The sequence below is a fragment of the Ruditapes philippinarum genome, unplaced genomic scaffold, assembly GCF_026571515.1.
Source record: "Ruditapes philippinarum isolate M1 unplaced genomic scaffold, ASM2657151v2 ctg1439_1_1_1_1, whole genome shotgun sequence".
Taxonomy (NCBI): domain Eukaryota; kingdom Metazoa; phylum Mollusca; class Bivalvia; order Venerida; family Veneridae; genus Ruditapes; species Ruditapes philippinarum.
The window spans coordinates 98,518-117,031 of record NW_026862107.1 but is presented as its reverse complement, the minus strand read 5'-3'; the positions used below and the strand labels follow the sequence as shown (position 1 = coordinate 117,031).

Below are 18,514 nucleotides of genomic sequence, written 5' to 3'. Positions count from 1 at the left end.
TCATTTTTCCGGGCAGGACATTGGTAGGGGGTTATCTTTTGGGGTTTGCCCTTATTCAAAATTGGGTAGTCATTTCCCAGGCAGGTATAATTAAAATTGGAATCCCGTTGGGTTTTTTTAGTTTTATTAAAGGGGTAGTCATTTCCGGGCAGGGCCCCTTGGTAGTGCGGTTTATCTTGCTTTGGGTCATTTTAAAATTGGGGTTTTATTTTTGGGGGGCCCTCTTTTAAGTCCCGGGGGGGTTTCTTTGGCTTTGGGCCTCTTTTACGGGGGGGGTTTTATTTTCGGGCGGGTAAATTTTAATGCGCCCCTTTTAATCGGGGTTGCCTTTCTTTCCCCAAAAGGGGGGTAGTCTTTTTTTAAAGGCAGGCATCTTTAAGATGTGCGTTTTAAAAATTTTGGTTGGGTTTTATTCCCCGGGGGAAAGTCTTTTCGGGCAGGAAATAAATAAGAAAATGTCCCGAAATAAAAATGCTTTGGGTCCTCATTAAACAAGGGGGTTTGTAAATTTTCCCGGCAGGATTTTTAAGAAATGTGCGATTACTTTGGGTTTGCCCTCATTCAAAAATGGGGTGCCCGTTTTTCCAAAAAGGCAGTCATTAGCATTGCGTTATCAAGAATGTTTTTGACCTTATTCACAATGGGGTAGTATTTTCCAGGAAGGCTATAAGCATGTCCCGTAATAAAAATGCTTTGGGTCCTCAAAAAAAAGGGTATTTTTGCGGTAAAAGTACTTTGTTTTGTCCTCATTTAAAATTTGGGGTAGTCTTTTTCAGGAAGGTCATGTTTTGGGGGCGGTTATCGTTGCTTGTTTTAAATTCACTAGGGGAAAAATTTCATTTTCCCATGTAGGCCCCATTGGTATTTGGGGTTTATTGTTTCTTTGTCCTCATTCACAATGGGGGGCTTTTTTTCAGACAGGATCATAAGCATTTTGCTGTTACCCAAAAATGCTTTTGCCCTCATTCACATCCCGGTAGTCATTTTCCGGGCAGGCATTTTGGGTTTTGGGTTGGTAATCGTTGGGGTTGGCCCCCATTTACATTGGGGTGGGGTCCATCCCCCAGGCAGGCATCATAAGTAAAGCGCGTTTTGTTTTCTTTGCCTCATTCCAAGGGGGAAAGGCCATCCTTTGGGTTTGGGGGTTATCAGGGCGTTTTTTCCCCTGTTAAAATGGTGTTTGCCCATTTTTTGAGGCAGGCGTTTTTTAGTTTTTTGGGGTTTTTTGTTTTTGTTGAAAAATTATTCAAAATTTGGGGTAATCTTTTTGCAGGTAGGCATAAATAAGTTTTGGGGCGGGTTTTTTTACCCCGGGTTTTTTGCTTTTTTGGTTTGGGGGGTTTTTCAATTCACATGGAGGATCATTTCCAGGCAGGCATCAATAGAAATTGGGTTTTAATTATTGCGTTGTCATTATTCCTTTGGGGAATGTCATTTTTAAAGGGAGGCATAATTAGTAGGGTGCAATTATTAAAGAAATTTTTTCCCTTTGGGCCAATTGGGGGGGATCATTTTCCGGGCCCAGGAAATAAGGGGGTATGTACTTTTTAATGGGTTGCGTTCTCAGCTTTCACATTGGGGTCAAAATTTTGCAAGGAAAGGGAAATCTTTGGGTATGTGTGGTTATCTTTGTTTTGTCCTTATTCACATTAGAGTCGTCATCTTGCAGACAGGCATCATTGGTACGTGCGGTTATCAGGGTTTTGTCTTCATTTACGATTGGGTAGATTTTTTTCAGGCTGGCATCATTGGTATGTGTGGTTATCGTTGCGTTGTTTTCTTTCACAATGGAAGCATTATTTTCAAGGTCGGCATCATTGGTTCTTGCTGTTTTCATTGGGTTATTGCCGTTTACAACGGGGCTGTCATCTTGAAGGCATGCAGAATTGGTATGTGCGGTTATCGTTGTGTCATTGCCATTTCCAACGGGGTCGTCATTTTGCAGACAGGTATCATTGGTGTGTGCTGAAATCGTATCCTTCTTCCTACAAGTGGCTGGCGCATCATTGCATTTATTTTCAAGTGAAATGTCACTTTGCTCATATTCAATCCGGCATAATTCTACTTCTTCAATTCGTAACTCTTGCCACCATTCCTCAACAGGTGATTGTCCTATCGGAGACGACTCATGGACCTCATGGAGAAGATCATATAAAACTTGTTTCATCTCTTTCAGTGATGCTTGCCTTTCTTTTTCTGCTGTATCTGGTGGTGGTTTATTCCATTTAACAGCTAATTTCTTCGTGACAGCCTTTTTAAAACTACTGCAGGCAAATTTACTCTCCCTGGTTAGGCTTACCATTAAATTTGCAGATGGTCCAGCGGTATTGTCGTCGTTATTTTCGCCTTCATTTATCTTGTTCCAATGACTGCTTTCTGTCGCACTGAGCTTTGCTGTATAAAAATTACCTGTTTGACCTCTGTCACCATTGTAATCAGCTCCAACATTTACTTCTATTTGACTATTTGTGGTTTGGATGTTTGCAGTTTCACTGTTTTGGGTTTGGCTATTTGCATTGTGGATATTTGACGTTTTTGTATTTGCGTTTTGGCTACTTGCGGTTTGGCTGTATTCATCTTGGCTATTTGCAGTCTGGATCTTTGTTGTTTCGATATTTGCAGTTTGGCTACTTGTGATTTGGCTGTTGGCGATGTTGGTGTTTTCGTTTTGGCTATATGTGTTTTGGCTATCTTCGAAGTGACTTTTTGTGGTCTGGCTATTTGTCGTTTTGCTGTTTGTGCTTTGGCTGCTTTCGGGTTGGCTATTTTCGGTTTCACTTTTTGCAGTTGGGCTGTATGTGTTTTGGTTGTCTTCAATTTTGCTATATGAGGTTTGGATGTTTGCGGTTTGGCTGTATACAGTTTGGCAATCTGCACTTATTGAAGTTTGGCTGTTTGTGTTTTGACTGTCTTCACTTCGGCTATATGTGGTTTGGCTGGTTGCGGTTTGGCTATTTATAGTTTGGCAATCTGCGGTCTGACTTATTGAAGTTTGGCTGTTTGTGATTTGGCTGTTTGCTTTTTCGATATTTACTGTTTCAGCACTTACCTTAGATAATTTGATATCGGTAGATGAAGAGCTGCAAGAAGATTCACCACAGGCACTTTGGGCAGAACTTGAACTAGATTCAGATGAACTGCTCCATGGTCTTGGGCCTTTCCCTTGAAAATAGAAGTAAATATTTTTTAAACTCTGCGAAAGTTTTTTTTATTGCAACAGTTCCTTTACGCCATAAATTTCTGGCACAAGGCTTACCCCACCCATACTGCCGCCACTTTAAACATTCATACAGTTTGTTCAGGCTCTATACTGTTTGAAGTTAAATTATGTTTGTATTTTGACATCGCAGGTCCTAAAACTTTGAATGCACTAATCCAAATTCAAATCTTGACAAGTCCGTTACAAATGAGCATGGTGGGCAGTGTGTTCGCATTTCGGTATATTGGCGACATAAGCCGCTGTCGTTGCAAGTACACAAATAGCTATTTTTAGTGTGACTTTTCTTTAAACAGAGGTATTGTTATACTGTTATAGTCACCTGCCGTCCGCAAGCTTGTACCTTGATCATAACTTGGTGTATGATCTTCATACTTGGCCTAACAACCCTTTAAGTAGACCAGGCTAACCTTTACCTTCATTCATAAATGACCTTGAACTTCAAGGTCAAATTTCTAAATTTGCTTGTTTTTTGCTGATTTTTGTTATTAGTGGCTATAATATTGTTATTTTTTGATGGATTGTCTTCAAACTTGTACATATTTTTTAGGATATACTTTGAAGTAAACTAGAAGATCTTGACCTTCACTCATAAATGGCCTGGACCTTAAAGGTCAAATAATTGATTTTCTTTGCTGTCACTGGCTATAACTTTGTTATTATTGAATGGATTGATTTAATATTATAACAGAAGATTTTTAAGGATAAGGCCTTTATGTACATTTGTACATTCAACATTAATTGACATTGGTTCATTTATGACTTTGACCTCGAAGGTTAAATTATTGAATTTTCTTTATTACATGCTTTTCGGTGGTTTATAGAAATATATCAGTGATATAAAACTGGTAATTTCACTGTTTGAAACAGTGAAATTACCACTTTGATAATTTCACTGTTTTGAATTTTAGCCCCTTACGTTGTTTCAGTGAAATACCAGCGTGCACAGTACTAGGAACCAACTTAATGACGTGACGTCGTAAATGACGTCACGTTGTATTATTATTTGGCGCGCTTTTCATTCAGTATTATGTTTAATGTCTTTTTAAAACGTTTCTTTGCATATAATAAAAAGAAAATTTGTTTAGTTTAGTGTAAGATCGAAATATATTTCACCTTGTGAACACCAAAAGTTCATATTTCACTCGTGGCTGCGCCACTCGTGAAATATACCTTTTGGTGCTCACTCGGTGAAATATATTCCGATCTTACACTGAACTAAACAAATATCCTCTATATAATTGACTAATTTGGTAATAAATAAATGGATTATCTTCATAGTTTTAAGACCTTCTTAAAGGTTAAACTGACCTTGACCTTTAAATAACCTTGACCGTCAAGGTCAATTTATTTAATTTCTGTTAAATTGTCATAATTTTGTGAATTATGTACGGATTTGATTTGATCTTGAACAAAACATGACTTACTACCAAACTAACATATTGAATAATTCAATTGTGACCTTAACCTTTTATTGACCGTGATTGTCAAGGTCAAATTAATGAAATCTCTTGTTTCTTCTGTAACTGGCTATAACTTTGTTATTTATAAATGGATTAAATTCATATTTAGATATAACATCTTATAAGTCAGAACGTTAATAATAATAATAATAATAATAATAATAATAATAATAATAATAATAATAAAATCTGTATTTATAGAAGGTAACATACAAAGTTCACAGTAAGAAGTATACTTATTTTCAGTATGGCCTTCTGATTAAACAAAGAAAAAAATGTAGATCTATACAAATATTTAAAATCTTTTGGTATATAAAAAAGATATATATATTCATATTATTTATATTCTTGAATGTAAAGGTTAGATATTTTTTATTCATTCATCCGACCGACACTCATATTAATTATAGTTATTATAGATAAACTCGTAATGATTTTTTAAAAAAAGTGATGATATCAACATTTACAACAATTAAAATATAAAATGATCAACTTTCATCATGTATCTAACTGTAAACTTAGAAAATAAATTTTACATTTGTTTTTGAAAGATTGTAAAGTCGAACATTGTTTGATAGTAATAGGTAATTTATTCCAAACGTCAATACTGAAATAAGTAATAGAAAGAGCACCGAAACACGAGGCTATCTGATTTGTACGAGGGGGCGTAGCCCCCGAGTATTAATCAGATTGCCGAGTGTTTTGGTGTTCTTTCTCTTTTGTATCATAGTCAAACAAAAAAGAACGTTCCCTGTTGTCACAATATGAAACCCCGGCAAAAATGAACCAATGAACGAACATCTGAATTTGACATTTCTGTCGCTTTCCCTTTCTCTGCCGTCACAATATGTAAACCCCAGCAAAAATGAGCCAATCAATGGGCATGCTCTGGAGTGCGGGTAACTAATACCCGCACTCCAGTTAACGCACTGTGCATGTATATGTATACGATTTAATCCTGACACATTTTCAACAGAAAGGTCTCCAAACTATGATACAAGAAAAAGAATCCTTTTAATAATTTGTATGAGGTATACTTTTCAGAACAAGATCTTTATGAGCGATTGAGCGTAAATTATGTAATTTATTGTGAGAGAAACTAAACATCTCACTCGTATATAACGGTGCCAGATTGTTTGGTAATGATATTTGAAATATTGATAAAATGTTTATTTAGTTCATTGGTAATTTCTAATTCATTCTCAATTACTCCATCATTTTTTTTTTCTATTTTAGACGGAAGTGTTATCCGTTTAGTTTGATTGATGTTAGATGTTAGAAGCTTCTTTCAAGTTTTTCATACATACTTTGAGTCCTTATTCTCTTCAATGACATTATTAAAGAAATATTTCTTAGCCTTTCAAATTAACAAAGTAACTTCTTATATTTTTGTACTGATCGAAATCTCCTTTATTATGACACTTATTGCGCAAATTTATCTTCTTTTTTAAAATTTTTTAATTGGCGCATGTTTTGCTAATACTTCATTTAAAACAAAGTAAAAGAAATTTAAAGAGTTATTTGGATTTGTAATTGTTTCAGTAGTATCTATACCAGATGTTAAAAAGATCACGTTGAAAATTTTCTTCACAAAAAGTTTCAGTCATTCTAAATTTTATCACCTTATGCAACCCATATTTTTTATTTTTGTTAGTTTTAGTTGAATAAACCATGCAAACAGGAAAATGATCACTCATAGATAGAGATGAGACGAAAGTGTCCTTCACGTTCTCAGTATCACTTGCATATATATGATCAATTATAGATGAACTTTTTTTTGTTGTTGTTCTCGTCGGAAGTATTATTCTACAGTGATTATTTAAGAATCCATTATGGCAAGGATCACATTTGTTATCACAAAATATCAATATCTTTAGAACAAAGTTACTCTTGTAGCATATTTCTTTGTTTACTCAACGAATTTTTTTCTATGACCTATTAATACAGAAATACAATTCAGATCCGTAAATTATCATACGCTCTTAAACTAACCAAAATGCAAATACTCCAAAAGGCTTCATTATACATTAAATCCATTCAAACAAAAGTGTGTTACTTATTGCAGAAGACCACAAATCATGGTCAATAAATTCGGAGAGGTCGATACAATATAGAAACAAATAAGAAGGTGGAAAGAATGTAATCTCAATAAAAATTTGTGTAAGAAATGGTAACTTCCTACATTTTTATCTTTAAAGGGACAGAGTAACGAGTGCTAATTTGATTAAGTCAAGGGGGCATAACTAAAACTCTTAAGCACGACAGCATATGCAATGTCATTTACTTAACAAACAGCACATGTAATTAGATTTTGTTGAAATGAACGGTATTACGATATCCGTCTGCTGTACGTCCAGACAACAGTGTACAAACCACACCCCGTCTTTCTACAAACTTTTTCTAGACTGTGTCCCTCATATTATAAGATATGCATTATTACTTAAATTAATTATATAAGGCCGGAAATATGTGAGCATTTTGCTTCCTCTGAACAAAGAAATCTCATAAACAAAATAATTTCTAAGACCGTCTTGTAAAGATAAAAAACAACAACATGATTTCATAAGGAACATTGCATTGGTAAATCTTGAAAAACTTTAGATATGGTACTATATAATTGTATAGACTTTGATTTTAAACCAAAATTATTATGTCAGTTTTTGATGCATTTGTCATGTGTGTTGGCTCAATTTCGTCATACTCGTCCGTTTGAGGATATAACAAATCTAAAGACATTAAACGAACGATCGAATCCTCGTGACATTTTGTAAAAGAATGTTTAATGTTAAATTCAATACATGTAATGCAAGCGTATATAGGGAGTTAGATATCATTTTTTTATTCCAAGACATGTTAGAATTATAAAATGCTGGTGTAAATTGCTGAATAAAGACAAATACATTATTTGCATAAAGTTTATGAATTTGATTATCATAAAGGTTGTAAAAATTGGGAGACTGCATGATATATATGGGTTTTAGACTATTCCTTTGATACAAACAAAGTTGATTGTAAAAATTTTCTATAAACAAAGATTGCTTGATAATTATGGTCAAGAGTGGAATACAGCGATTTAAAACAGATTTGAGCCGCGTCACGACAAAACCAACATAATGGGTTTGCGACCAGCATGGATCCAGACCAGCCTGCGCATCCGCGCAGTCTGATCAGGACCCATGCTGTTCGCTATCAGTTTCTCTATTTGTAATAGGGTTGGTCAGGTTGCGCAGGCTGGTCTGGATCCATGCTGGTCGCAAACCCATTATGTTGGTTTTGTCGTGACGCGGCTCATATAAATTGTGTATAACTGCGCATATGACAATTATTCAGATTTTTTACTCATTACAAGAATGCGGATTTCAGCGCATGCACTTGGAATACAAACTACAAGGTACGGTTAAAATAGATTACCACGCAATGAAAGATATTGTCTTTGTTGTAACATTGTTGATATCGAGGACGAGTACCATTTTATATTGATATGTCCGTGTTTCAAAGAAATCATAAAAAAACGTTTATTAAAAATAGTATCATAGAAGAACTTCCATGATTTAAATGTATTGAATTGATATGTAATCGTAGTATGAATATACTTCTAAATCTGTCAAAATACATAAAGGAAGCATTAAATTGCAGACATTCTATGATTAATTTTATCAGTTAATTATTTACAAGCCAAAATGATTATCCTCGATATTATTTTCCTCATTTGGGAAGAAAAAAAAAGAAAAAGAAAGATCCGTGTCAGTTAGCATAAAGTATCAAAAAGTACGAAAGCCAGATTTCAGTTTCTTGGTTTATCTATTTGTAAGGCAAATTCATGATATCACGTCAGAAGAGATGGGCTTAAAAACGAGCTAGTTGAACCAGGGACCAGACTGACCTGAAGCTAAAACTTTGATGTGACTAAATCTAACATCAGCTATTAGACTAAGCCCCTAGCAACTTCATTTTCTTTACATAATCTAAATTCAAAATAACTTTTTTCTGTCCATATAATCTAAATATGTCAGTTGAATCGATGTTCAACTACAGGAAGCACAATAACGTTTCAGTCGTTATCAAATCATGTAATTGACACAAATTCGCGAGTATGTGAGAAGTAAGCAGTGAACAGTGAGCTAAGCAGAAAGGCATTTCAATTTATATAGGGAAGGTAATGATCTGCTGTAATGCTCAGCTGTTTTGGGCATCTAGCAGGGCATTCCTAAATATAGTGTAAAAATTTGCTCTGCTTGCAATACTCAGCTGTCTTGGCAATCTAGCAGAGCATTCCTAGCTATACGTGAAAAAATGCTTCTGCTGCGAAGCTTCAGCAGGTGGCTAGGCAACTCTAGCAGGTGCATTACTTAAATATAGTTTTGTTAAAATGCTCTGCTGGATCTTATGTGCTCAGAGTGCGGTAGCGTGAAGCTGGCCTAGGCAATCTAGCAGGGGCATTACTAATATATAGTTGAGAAAATGCTCTGCTGGAATGCTCAGCTGAATGCTAAGCTGGCTAGCAATATAACAGGGCATTAACTAAACTATTAGTGTACAAATGCTATTCTGGAATGCCTTAACTGGCTTTTAGGGCAATATTAACAGGGCATTTCCTAAATATAGTGAAAAAAAATGCTCTGCTGGAATGCTCAGCAGGCTAGGCAATCTAGCAGTGCATTTACTAAATATAGTGTAAAAATGCTCCTCTCTGGCCAATGCTCAGCTTGGCTAGCTTAAGCTGGACTAGGCAATCTAGCAGTGCACTTACTAAATATAGTGTTAAAATGCTCTGCTGGAAGGTGCTTCAGCTGGCTAGCTAAGCTTGGCTAGGCAAAAATCTAGCAGGGGCATTACTAAATATAGTGAGATAATGCCTCTGCTGGAATTGCTCTGCTGGAATGCTAAGCTGGCTAGGCAATATAAACAGCGGCATTACTAAATATAGTGGTTACAATGCTATTCTGGACATGCTCTCTCTCTCTCCTAGGCAATTATTAACAGGGCATTCCTGAAATATAGTTGAAAAAATGCTCTGCTGGAATGCTAAGCTGGCTAGGCAATCTACGCAGAGGCATTACTTAAATTATAGTGTAAAGATGCTCTGCTGGAATGCTAAGCTGGATAGGGCAAATTTAGCAGGAACATTACTAAAATATAGGAAGAATAGCTCTCCCAGAGGACTCAAGATCCTCTATGTAAAGAAAGTCATCCAAGCAACACACGTCACTCAGAAGGCAGATGAGAAAATGCTCTGCTGAATGCTAAGCTGGCGGCAATTCTAGCCAGGGCTTACTAAATTATAGCTGTAAAATGCTCTGCTGGAATGCTAAAGCTGGCTAGGCATAGGTCTAGGCAGGGGCATATTACTAAAAATAAAGTGGGTAAAAAATGCTCTGCCTGGATGCTAAGCTTGGCTAGGCAATCTAGCAGGACATTACTAAATATAGGTGTTAAAATGCTTCTGACTGGAATGCTCTAGCTGGCTAGCTAAGCTGGCTAGGCAATTCTAGCAGGGCATTAACTAAATTATAAGTGAAAAAAAAATGGCATCCTGCTGGAATGCTAAGGCTGGCTAGGCAATCTAGCGGCGGCATTGCTATAATATAGTGTAAAAATGCTCTGCTGCGAATGACTTTGCGGCTAGGCAATCTAGCAGGACATTACTAAATAAAGTGTACAAAAGCTATTCTGAATGCTAAGCTGGCTTAGGTCAATTATAGCAGGGCCATTCCTTAAATATAGTGGAAAAAAATGCTCTTTGCGGTTTTTTTGATTGGGAATGCTAAGCTGGCTAGGCAATTCTAGCAGGGGAAAAAAAAAAAAACATTACTAAATACAAGTTTGTAAAAATGCTTTCTGCTGGAATGCTAAGCTAGCTAGGCAAATCTAGCAGAGCATTACTTAAATACCGTATAAGTGAACAAATGCTTTTCTGGAATGCTAAGCTGGCTAGGCAATCTAGCAGGGCATTACTGAAAATATTAAGTGTAAAAATGCTCTGGTGGAATGCTAAGCTGGCTAGGCAAGTCTCAGCAGGCGCATTACTTAAATAAAGTGTTAAAATGCTCTGCAGGAATGCTCAGGCTGGCTTAGGCACTATAGCAGAAGCATTCCTTAACTAATATGAAAAAATGCTCTGCGTGGAATGCCTCAGCTGGCTAGGGCAATCTTAGCAAAGAGCTATTACTAGATATAGTGTAAAAATGCCTCTCTGCTTGGAGCTCTGCTGGCTAGGCACTATTAGCAGAGCATCCTTATATAGGTGAAAAAAAATGCCTCTGCTGGAATGCTCAGCTGGCTAGGCAATCTAGCAGAGCAAATTACTAGATATAGGTGTAAAAATGCTCTGGTGGAATGCCTCAGGGCTGGCTAGGCAATCTAGCAGGGCATTTCGAAATTATAGTTAAAAAAATGCTCTGGTGGAATGCTCAGTTGCAGACTGATTCTGAGTTCAGGATTTATTGTTTGCCAAAGTTTTTATTGACATTTTCGACTTCTTAGGCAATTCTGAAGGCACTCGCCAGACTTTTCAGTGAATTTTCCGGTGCCAATAGAAAATTTTTATATTTTTTGACTTCTAAAAACCTTTCAGAGACTATTTCATTAGATCCTGCGACTTTTTGAAGGACACTTGCGCAGACTTTTCAGGAATTTTGTGGTGCCAATGCTGATATTGACAAATTTAAAGACTTCTAGGGACCTCAAGAGTCCATTTTGGTCGTCTGCGACTGATCTTGGACACTGCGGCAGACTTTTTTTCATGAATGGTTGGTGCCAATGGAAATAATCATATTTTTGACTTCTAGGGACCTTTAAGAGTCCATTTCCATTGGCCTGCAGCGTAATTGTTGGCGACACTCGCAGACTTTTCAGGGAAAGTTTGGTGCCAATAGACGATGATTGGCCAATTTTACTTCTAGGGAACCCACCAGAGTCCATTTTTTATGCGTCTGCGACTGATTCTGAGACATTGCAGACTTTCAGGAATCTCTTCGGTGCCAATGGAGATAATTTACATTTTTGACTTCTAGCGACCCACCAGAGTTCATTTCGCTGGTCTGCGACTGATTTTGGGACACTTGCAGACTTTCAGGAATTTTTGATGCCCAATGGATATAATGACATTTCTGACTTTTTTAGGGAACCGCCAGAGTACATTTCTTGGGGTCTGCGACTGATTCCTTGAGACTCGCAGACTTTCAGGATGTTTTTCAGTGCCATTGCAGATCGTGACATTTTTGACTTTTAAGGACCCCTTAGTCATAAAGCAGAGCATTTTAAACCCTAAAATGTCATTATCTGCATTAGCACCAAAATTCCTGAAAGTCTGCAAGTGCCCAATAATCAGTCGCAGACCAACGAAATAGACTCTGGATGGTCAAAAATGTCATAAATTGTAATTATCTCTATTTGCACCAACAATTCCTGAAAGTCTGTGGACTGTCCAAGATTAAGTCGCAGACCAAAAAAATGGACCTGGATGGTCCCTAGAAGTAAAAAATGTCCATTATCTGCCTTGACATAAAAATTCCTGAAAGTCTGTGAGTTGCCGTCAGAATCAGTCCGCAGACCCAAAAACAAATGGATTCAGAAACGGGTCCCAATAAGTTTCAGAAATATCATTTTCTGCATTGACACCGAAATTCCCGAAAGTCTGCGAGTGACTCAGAGATCAGTCGCAGACCAACGAAATAGACTCAGGAGGGTCCTTTTGAAGTAAAAATGTCATTATCTCCATTGGCAGCCGAAAATTTCTGAAAGTCTGCGAGTGTTCGAGAAACATTCGCAGACCAACGAAATGGACTCTGGATGGTCCTAAAAATTCACAAATGTCATTATCTGCATTAACACCAAAAATTCCTGAAAGTCTGCGATCGTCCCAGAATCAGTCGGAGACCAAAGAAATAGACACTTGAGGTTCCCGTAGAAGTAAAAATTGTCACTAAATATTTCAGAAAGTCTACGAGTGCCAAATAATCAGTTGCAGACCAACGAAATTTATACATGTACTTTATTTAAGAATGCCATGCTAGTTTGCCTAGACAGCTCAGCATTCTGGCAGATCATTTTTACACTAATTTTCAGAATGCTTTGCTGGATTGCCTAGCCAGCTGATCATTTTTAACACTATATTTAGGAATGCCCGGCTAGATTGCCCACAGGGTAGATTGCCTTTGTTGCAACTGTGTAGCCTCTTTAAATAAAGACTTTATTATTATTATTATTATTATTATTATTGCATAGCTAGCTGAGCATACCAGCAGAGCATTTTTCACACTATATTTTGGAACGCTCTGCTTGATTGCTTAGCCAGCTGAGCTTGCCAGCAGAGCATTTTTATACTATATTTAGGAATGGTCTGCTGGATTGCCTAGCCAGCTGAGCATTTTTAACACTATATTTAGGAATGCCCTGCTAGATTGCTTAGCTAGCTGAGCATACCAGCAGAGCATTTTTCGCACTATATTTTGGAACGCTCTGCTAGATTGCTTAGCCAGCTGAGCTTGCCAGCAGAGCCATTTTTTACACTATATTCAGGAATGCTCTGCTGGATTGCCTAGCCAGCTGAGCAATTGTTAACACTTTATTTAGCGATGCCCTTCTAGATTGCCTAGCCACTCAGCTGAGCAATTCAGCAGAGCATTTTTTACACTATATTTTGGAATGCCCCGCTAGATTGCTTAGCCAGCTGAGCATAACAGCTGAGCATTTTTACACCTATATATCAGGAATGCCCTGCTAGAATGCCTAGCCAGCAGTGCATTACCAGCAGATCATGTTTACACTATATTTTTGGAATGCCCCGCTAGATTGCTTAGCCAGCTGAGCATAACAGCAGAGCATTTTTACACTATATTTTGGAATGCCCCGCTAGATTGCTTAGCCAGCTGAGCATAAACAGCAGAGCATTTTTACACTATATTTTGGAAAATGCCCCGCTAGATTGCTTAGCCAGCTGAGCATAACAGCAGAGCATTTTTACACTATTTTTTGGAATGTCCCGCTAGATTGCTTAGCCCAGCTGAGCATAACAGCAGAGCATTTTTTACACTATTATTTTGGAATGCCCCGCTTTAGATTGCCTAGCCAGCTTGAGCATAACAGCAGAGCATTTTTACACTATATTTTGGATTGCCCGCTCTAGATTGCTTAGCCAGCTGAGCATAACAGCAGAGCATTTTACACTATATTTTGGAATGCCCCGCTAGATTGCTTAGCCAGCTGAGCATAACAGCAGAGCATTTTTACACTATATTTTGGATTGCCCCGCTAGATTGCTTTAGCCAGCTGAGCATAACAGCAGAGCATTTTTACACTATATTTTGGAATGCCCCGCTAGATTTGCTTAGCCAGCTGAGCATAACAACAGAGCATTTTTACACTATATTTTGAAATGCCCCGCCTACATATTGCTTAGCCAGCTGAGCATACCAGCAGATCATGTTTGTACACTCATATTATGGAATGTACCGCTAGATTGCTTTAGCCAGCTGAGCATAAACAGCAGAGCTTTTTACACTATATTTAGTAATAGCCCCGCTAGATTGCTGAGCCAGCTGAGTATCTTTACACTATATTTAGGAATGCCCTGCTAGATTGCTTAGCCAGCTCGGCATAACAGCAGAGCTTTTTACACTATATTTAGTTATGGCCCCGCTAGATTGCTTAGCCAGCTGAGTATAACGGCAGAGTATTTTTTACACTATATTTAGGAATGCCCTGCTAGATTGCCTAGCCAGCTGAGCATACCAGCAGAGCATTTTTACACTATATTTAGTAATGGCCTGCTAGATTGCTTACCCAGCTGAGCATACCAGCAAAGCATTTCTACACTTTATTTTGGAATGCTCTGCTAGATTGTTTACCCAGCTGAGCATAACAGCAGATCATTATTTCCCTATATAAATCATAATGCCTTTTTGCTTAGCTCACTGTTAACTGCTAACTTCTCACATACAATTCGCGAGCTAAATATTTAAGCTAAAATAAATTGATTATTAATACAAAAATGATGCAAAATTTTATATATCTATTTACATGTACCTGTTTTTGTGATATTTTTTTAAACGAAGAGTAGATAAAACCAATTCAAACTTGTCAGGAAAGTATTTAGGGTTTCCTTAATTCTAGTAGCTTAATAGTTTTTGATACACTGAACAGAACTTATAAATCTAATGTATAGCTATATACCATGAAGCAAATGATATGTTCAGCACAGACGCTTGGGGGGTCAAATCATGCCCCCAACCTGATACGCCCTTGTAAACACGCTATCAAAAATATTTTAATATGCGACTTAATGGTAAAAAGGTATTTGTTTTTCATATATTTAAAAAATGTTTGAAAACCAGTTTTATGTTGTAGCTGATGTCCCATCCGTTTTGAAATATTAAAATATGTTTGATAGATTGTTTACAAGGGCGTATCACGTTGGGGGCAGGATATGACCCCCCAAGCGTCTGTGAAGTTCAGGTAGACCACACGCCCATACAAAATTCCATTGCTTTCAAACCACATTTTACACACAGCTCAGCTAACCATGTTGCCCTAAAATTTTTGGATATATATGAAATTTGGCGTTGGTTATTGGGATAAACATGTATTTACCTCATATCTTATCAATTCAATTTTACTAAAAGGTATTTCCACATTTCTCAAATCATACGGCAGAGTTTTATAAGGTTTGTTCTATGTGTATAAATAGTCTGTAATATCATGAAATCGACCATTTTTAGAAAAGGACCATGTCTGAACATGACAACTTTTCACATTTGTATTACCAATAATTACAGATCTGGTGGGTTTAAATCTGGCTCAGCTAAGAAACATTAATAAGAAAAAATGTAACAGCAACTCACCTAAGGATTTGTACCATCTTCTGCTGTAAGGTGTACCTCGTACACATATAGGGCTATATAACAGTGGACTGGAGGGTACGGCTGTACTCTCTTCGTCTAGAATGTAAATAATATATAATATTTGTGACTTTTAAACTCTTAATATGAGCCGCGTCACGACAAAACCAACGTAATGCATTTGCGACCAGTATGGATCCAGACCAGCCTGCGCATCCGCGCAGTCTGATCAGGATCCATGCTGTTCGCTAACAAACCCTTTAACAAGTAGAGAAACTGATAGCGAACAGCGTGGATCCTGATCAGACTGCGCGTATGCGCAGGCTGGTCAGGATCCATGCTGGTCGCAAATGCATTACGTTGGTTTTGTCATGACATGGCTCATATTTTCTTACCCTAATAATTTCTTTATATAAGTTTGTAATGAGTTGTTAGGTTAGCTGCATGTCAAAAGTATAATACAGTAGCTACATGTTCGTACATATAGTTACGTTGTCCTTTTTATATTAATCTATACTGGATATATATTATGGTTTTGTTTAAGAGAAAAATGCCGTGCTTTTCGAGAGATCCATTCAATATTGACTTTTAGAGGTGACTGAATGATTTATTTTCACTTACCACTGTTACTGTCACAACTACTGTCTGAAAAGTTTCTTTCTTGCCTGCTCAGTCTTGCGTTCTGGCGTCTCATTTCCGCCATCGCGCGCATGTCAGCTTTTATTTCCTGTACGATGTCTCTTTCTTTAAGACTTTTTTTAGAATGTCGGTACGTTTTGTGCGAGTAAATTTTTGAAGGCTTCTCTGCAGGAGAACTGGTGCTTATGTCTTCATCTAGAAAATAGCCATGATGTTTAATTTATTAAATGTATTTATAAAGGAAAATAGATTGAGTCACAGTATGGAACCATTTAAACATTTCTAAAAATGTATCAAATAAATCTCATTTTATTTGGAAATTAAAATTTCACTGAAACTATCTTAATTAATGCCCGATTTTGTCGCATGAAATAATAAGAACATTTGGTAAAGATTTGATTTAAAAAGGACAAGCAAAGAAATATCTCACCGCTGTCACTTTCAGAACTAGAACTACAGCCTGCCTGATTTGTAGCCCTGCTCAGTGCTTCTGTGCGATGTACTTCCTGTGCAACATCTCTGTTTGATTGGCGTCTTTTTCTGTAAAGCTTAGTAAGCGAGTCACACATTGTCAGCTTTTCTTTTTTGAAAACGGTGTCCATGTTCACATCTGAAAGATACAATTGTGATATATTTAAAGTGCTGAATCCTGTTAAGATACATGTATGTCAAATCGTTTTACAAAGTAAAAGTTATTTTATTGCAAGTTATAAAATAACGTAGAGAATAATTTCAAAGATGTCTGACGGATACCTGAGAAAATTATATAAATATTTTAGAAAATTATTACTGTCAATGTTAAGATATTATTCGAATAGAGTGAAAATATGATTATATACCATCATCACTATCAGAGCTACATTCTGACAAGTTTCTGTTTCTTGTCATCCTTTTGTTTCCCGCCCCGTCGTTTTTCCCCCCTGCGTGCGAAATTGTCATTTTTTTTTATTTCCCTTTAAATGTCTCGTTTTTAAAAGGGTGCCCCTTCGGGGTTTTTTTTCTTCCCTTTTTCTTTGTTTGTCATGTTGGAAATTTTCCCTTTCCCTCTGACGAATCGAGTTGCCCCCCCCAAATTCCCCCTTATCGTTCATTCATTAAATAAGAAAAAAAGGATTAAAATTTAATTTTTGAATAAAGACATTTTTTACTTGAATTAAATTTATAATGAAAAAAAAAGAAAATCATTTTGATTTTAAAAATTTTCAAAAATTTTTATTTTAATTGGGGAAACAAAATACTAAATTAAAGTCCCCATAAAAGACTTACATCACTTTTTTCCCCCCGGGGGGCCTTTCCGGTCGAATTTGGGAGTTCCTGGCTGTGGATTGGATTCAGGTTTAAATGTACGGGGAAGTTCCGGGTTTGTGTTTTTGGTTTTGGCACCCCCGTACATTGGGAACTAACTGCTTGTTTTTTGCCCGGTGTTTGTAAAATACTCCCAGCCTGCCAGATTTGTAGCCCTGCTCAGTGCTTCCATGCGATGTACTTCCGCCTGCCGGCGCATATCAGTCGTCACTTCCTGTGCAACATCTCTGTTTGAATGGCGTCGTCTTTTTCTGTAAAGCTTAGTAAGCGAGTCACACATTGGCAGCTTTTCTTTTTTGAAAACGGTGTCCATGTTCACATCTAAAAGATAAAATTGTGATATATTTAAAGTGCTAAATCATGTTAAGATACACGTATGTCAAATCGTTTTATTTTATTGCAAGTTATAAAATAACGTAGAGAATAATATCAAAGATGTCTGACGGATACCTGAGAAAATCATATAAATATTTTAGAAAATTATTACTGTCAATGTTAAGATATTATTCGAATAGAGTGAAAATATGATTATATACCATCATCACTATCAGAGCTACATTCTGACAAGTTTCTGTTTCTGGTCATCCTTGATTCCGCGCGTCGTATTTCCGCCTGCGTGCGCATGTCAGTCTTTACTTCCTTTACAATGTCTCGATTTGAAAGGTGTCTTCTGGGATTTTTTCTTGCCTTTCTCTTGATGTCATGTTCGGCAATTTCTTCCTCTGACGAACTCGAGTTGATGTCTAGGTCTGGACGCCAATATCCACTTATCTGTTCATTCATCCAAATAAGAAAATATGGACTTACAATTAATTTGTTAAATAACAGGACAGTTATACTTGAAATAACATTTCAGAATTATACTAGTACAAAATACTAAAATAAAGTCACATAAAAGACTTACATCACTGTTTTCCCCGCTTCCGGTCGAACTTGACGTTCCTGGCTGTGGATTGGCATTCAGGCTTTCAACTGTCTGCGAAGTTCCGGGTTTTTGCGGGTTTGTGGTTTTGGCACCCAAATCTTAAAAAACTAACTGCTTGTGTTGCACT

General features: G+C 37.0%; 1 protein-coding gene across 1 annotated transcript; it reads right to left on the bottom strand.

Annotated features, from left to right (window-relative positions):
• Positions 1–1,570: 1,570 nt before the first annotated feature.
• On the bottom strand, positions 1,571–18,449 carry LOC132717950 (uncharacterized). Its single transcript, XM_060701535.1, has 6 exons — positions 18,367–18,449; positions 17,999–18,233; positions 16,588–16,767; positions 16,140–16,352; positions 15,522–15,617; positions 1,571–3,162 (listed from the first exon to the last, which is right to left on the bottom strand). The coding sequence occupies exons 2-6, from the start codon at positions 18,084–18,086 to the stop codon at positions 1,571–1,573; spliced, it is 2,169 nt and encodes a 722-aa protein (XP_060557518.1). The 5' UTR covers positions 18,087–18,233; positions 18,367–18,449.
• Positions 18,450–18,514: the final 65 nt, after the last annotated feature.

Excerpts from the sequence above, each read along its gene's own strand:
- LOC132717950 (XM_060701535.1), bottom strand. The coding sequence starts at position 18,086 with ATGCGCACGCAGGCGGAAATACGACGCGCGGAATCAAGGATGACCAGA. Across the intron at positions 16,768-17,998 it reads TAGCTCTGATAGTGATGATG|ATGTGAACATGGACACCGTT; the intron begins GTATATAATCAT and ends TGTATCTTTCAG. Across the intron at positions 15,618-16,139 it reads TAGTTGTGACAGTAACAGTG|ACGAAGAGAGTACAGCCGTA; the intron begins GTAAGTGAAAAT and ends TTTACATTCTAG.